General features: G+C 60.1%; 1 protein-coding gene across 1 annotated transcript in view; it reads left to right on the plus strand.

The window, feature by feature from the left end:
* PTPN5 (protein tyrosine phosphatase non-receptor type 5) overlaps positions 1–1,134 on the plus strand; it is a 27,659-nt gene extending 26,525 nt beyond the window's left edge. The window contains 3 exon segments of the mRNA XM_006172410.1: positions 1–140; positions 227–340; positions 724–1,134. Coding sequence (XP_006172472.1) covers positions 1–140; positions 227–340; positions 724–817 — 348 coding nt within the window. The 3' untranslated portion in view covers positions 818–1,134.
* Positions 1,135–3,217: the final 2,083 nt, after the last annotated feature.

Consider the following 3,217-nt stretch of genomic DNA (forward strand, 5'->3'; position numbering starts at 1 on the left):
CTGAAGCATTACTGGTTCACATCCTGGCCTGACCAGAAGACACCCGACCGGGCCCCCCCACTCCTGCACCTGGTGCGGGAGGTGGAGAAGGATGCCCAGCAGGAGGGGCCCCACTGTGCCCCCATCATCGTCCACTGCAGGTGGGTCCTCCCAGCCACCCATGGGCGGGGCAGTCTCCCACCCCAGGGCTGCCCAGCACTCACCCGCCTGTCCCCTCGGCCCTTAGTGCAGGGATTGGAAGGACCGGCTGTTTCATCGCCACCAGCATCTGCTGCCAGCAGCTGCGGCATGAGGGCGTGGTGGACATCCTGAAGACCACGTGCCAGCTCCTGCAGGACAGGTCAGCCCCTGCGGGGTGGGCCTGTGGGGCAGCAGGGGGAGCCTGGCACACGCTGGGGAGCGGGTGAGCCCTCTGGGTATGGACTGATGGCAGACAGCAGTGGGGAGGCCGGCAGGTAGAGGGCAGGGCTGGACGGTTGTGGCTGGGTGAAGAGGGAGGAGAAACAAAGCCGGGGCACAGGAAGAGTGGTGGGACATGTCACCCATGCCCTGGTGCCTGAAGGGCAGAGGACAATGGCTGGGGGGGGGGGGGGACCCTAACTACACAAGGACAAGGCCCCCATCGTGTCATGAATGATAGTGCTCTGTGGATTTGAGGCACCACCACTCCCGCCCCGCCCCCTGCACCCTCCCCCGGCACCCTACCTGCATCTCTGCCTGCAGGGGCGGCATGATCCAGACCTGCGAGCAGTACCAGTTCGTGCACCACGTCATGAGCCTCTATGAGAAGCAGCTGTCCCGCCGGTCCCCAGAGTGACCACCCCGGGCACCACCCAGCCTGAGTCTGGGCCCTGCCTGGGGTCCTGCACCTGCTCCCTACCCCTACCCCTGCCCCTGCCCTTCCGCTTCCTTCCCTGCAGTCTGCTCCCACTCGCCTCCCTCTGGTAGCCTGGACCTGCCCCCTGGTCCCTGGCCCCTGCCGCCAGCATAGCTCTTCCTACTGTACATACTGGGGAGTGGGTGGGGGAGGGATGTGCAGGCCAGGCCGGGGCCCCAGTGCCTGACCCACGCCACGCGGACCGGGGCCTCATTTTAACGGTGGTTCCATCGCTACGTGATCCAATCATTTCCAGGCCACGCTCCAGGCGTCCTGCCCCAGCTGTTCTGTCTGTCCTTCATCTCTGCTGTCTGTACCGGACACTGTGTCTCCTCGGCCGGGAAAGGGGTAATGAGCCCCAGCCCCTAAGCAGCCCAGGCAGAGGTGTCAGCCTCAGCCACCACCCCCACTTCTCCCATTGGGCAGATAGCATCTTGCCTCCCCCCCCACCACCATTGCAGCCATAATGAGGGAGGCCCTGAGGACCTAGAGGGCAGGCATGGGGAGAGCCCCTGAGGGGCTGGCAGAGGGCTCAGCTGGAGGAAAGCCACCAGAGGGGGGAACATGCTCTCCAGCTGCCCTCAGAGAGGTCCTCCCAGGGGCACGTCCTGCCCATCTGCAGAACAGGGAGCTGGGGCTGCAGGAGTGGGAAGGGTGACCTTGGCATCAGGTGCCTGCAGGGACAGTGAAGAAAAAAGGGGGTGGGGAACCAGAGATCTGGGCCCTGGTGGGGGGCAGGGGAAGGGAGTTCCGAGGGGGGGTGGGGACTCAGCCCCAGCTCTGCGTGAGACATTTTTCTGTCACTGTGGGAACGCCTTCCCAGAAGTCTCGCTGTGTGTCGCTCTGCGTGTCCCCGTGTCCACGCGTGTGTTGAGCGCCCATCAGCAGGGCATGCATGACTCTTTGGCAACGTGTTATCTTGGAGCCGCGTGTTTTTATTGCTGACTTTAAATATTTCTTCCACGGCAGACAGACATTTGGTGTCTTTTTATAATTCGCTCGTGGTCATTGAATAGAGCAATAAACGGAGCATTTTGAGCAAAACTAGCCTCGTGAGTCTGTGTGGTTTGCCTCCCCCCACCCCACCCCTGCCTCCCTGTACCTCTTCTCCCCCTTTACCTATTGCTTTGCTTCCTAAGTGCCCCAAGCTCAGCTCCCAGACTCTCTGGCACCCCTTGTGGAGACTGGGAGTATGTCGCAAGTTCAAATTTGAAAAGTCAAAACAGGGGCCAGCAGGTGCCATGATGGTTTAGGTGTTGGACTCCCACATGTTCAGCCACGGTTCAAGTCCCAGATCTGGTGGCTTGCTTTCTCACTTTCCCTCTCCCTCTCTTTCTGTTTTTCTCTCCTCAAATTAAATAATAATAATTAATAAAATTAAATACTTTTTAAAAAGAAAAGTCAAAATAAATCCATTCCACAGGATTCTCAAGCACCTCAGCCCAGCCAGGTATCCTGGGCCAGAAGCCTCAAGGACAGATGTGGAAAGGGAAGGTGAAGACCACAGCCTCGACAGACGGACTAGAAAGGCCAGGGCTGGGGCCTCTTACTCCGTGTTCACCCCCAGATCCCAGCAGCAGCTGCAGCCTGGAGAATTCCCTTAAAAGGCCCGGGCTGAGAGGAGCCCCTCCCCAGGGGCCCGAGGAATCTGCCTGGGCTCAGGTCCTGAGCCATCCTAGACACTCCTGCCCTATTCTTATCCTCTGTCCCCCTGGGATGGAGCAAAAGTAGCTGTGATGCCACTGCTGGCTTGGAAGATACCGGAACCTGAGATGGGTTCAAGGTCCAGGTGTGGGAATGCCGCCGAGGACAAGGAGCAAACAGAAGTGGCCGCAGGGGCTCAGGTCGAGGGTCCAGAGGAGAGGAGCGTGCTCTCCAGCTGCCCTCAGAGAGATCCCCCAGGAGGATGGGTCCTCCTACCCTCTACTCAAAATACGGAGATCAGGCTGTAGGAATGGGAGGGGGGCGAGAGCTAATGCTCCCCCCACCCCCCGCGGGGTGGCCTCGTGTGCCTGTCAGGCTGTGCATGAACCACGTAGGCTATGCTGTCAAAAGCAGCCCCTGGACGTGTGCAGAGTGGCAGACCCAGGCCCTCCCCAGCTCACCCCCTCCAGTTCCTGGAAAACAAGACCTATTGCTCTTCTTCCTGAGCTTCTTGGACCATGCGAGCCCCTGTACCTAGCTGTGTGGACACGTGCACACACTACCCTGAGCCCTCAGCTCAGAGAGCTCCTACCCACCTCAGAACAAAATTTCTACCACAAGGGAACAGGAAAAATGCCCCTGGACTGCCACCCCAGCTGCCTCTGCCTGATCCCCAGTGTATCTTCCAGTCTTGGA

This window comes from Tupaia chinensis, unplaced genomic scaffold (assembly GCF_000334495.1).
Source record: "Tupaia chinensis unplaced genomic scaffold, TupChi_1.0 Scaffold000077_1, whole genome shotgun sequence".
In the NCBI taxonomy this organism is placed as follows: domain Eukaryota; kingdom Metazoa; phylum Chordata; class Mammalia; order Scandentia; family Tupaiidae; genus Tupaia; species Tupaia belangeri.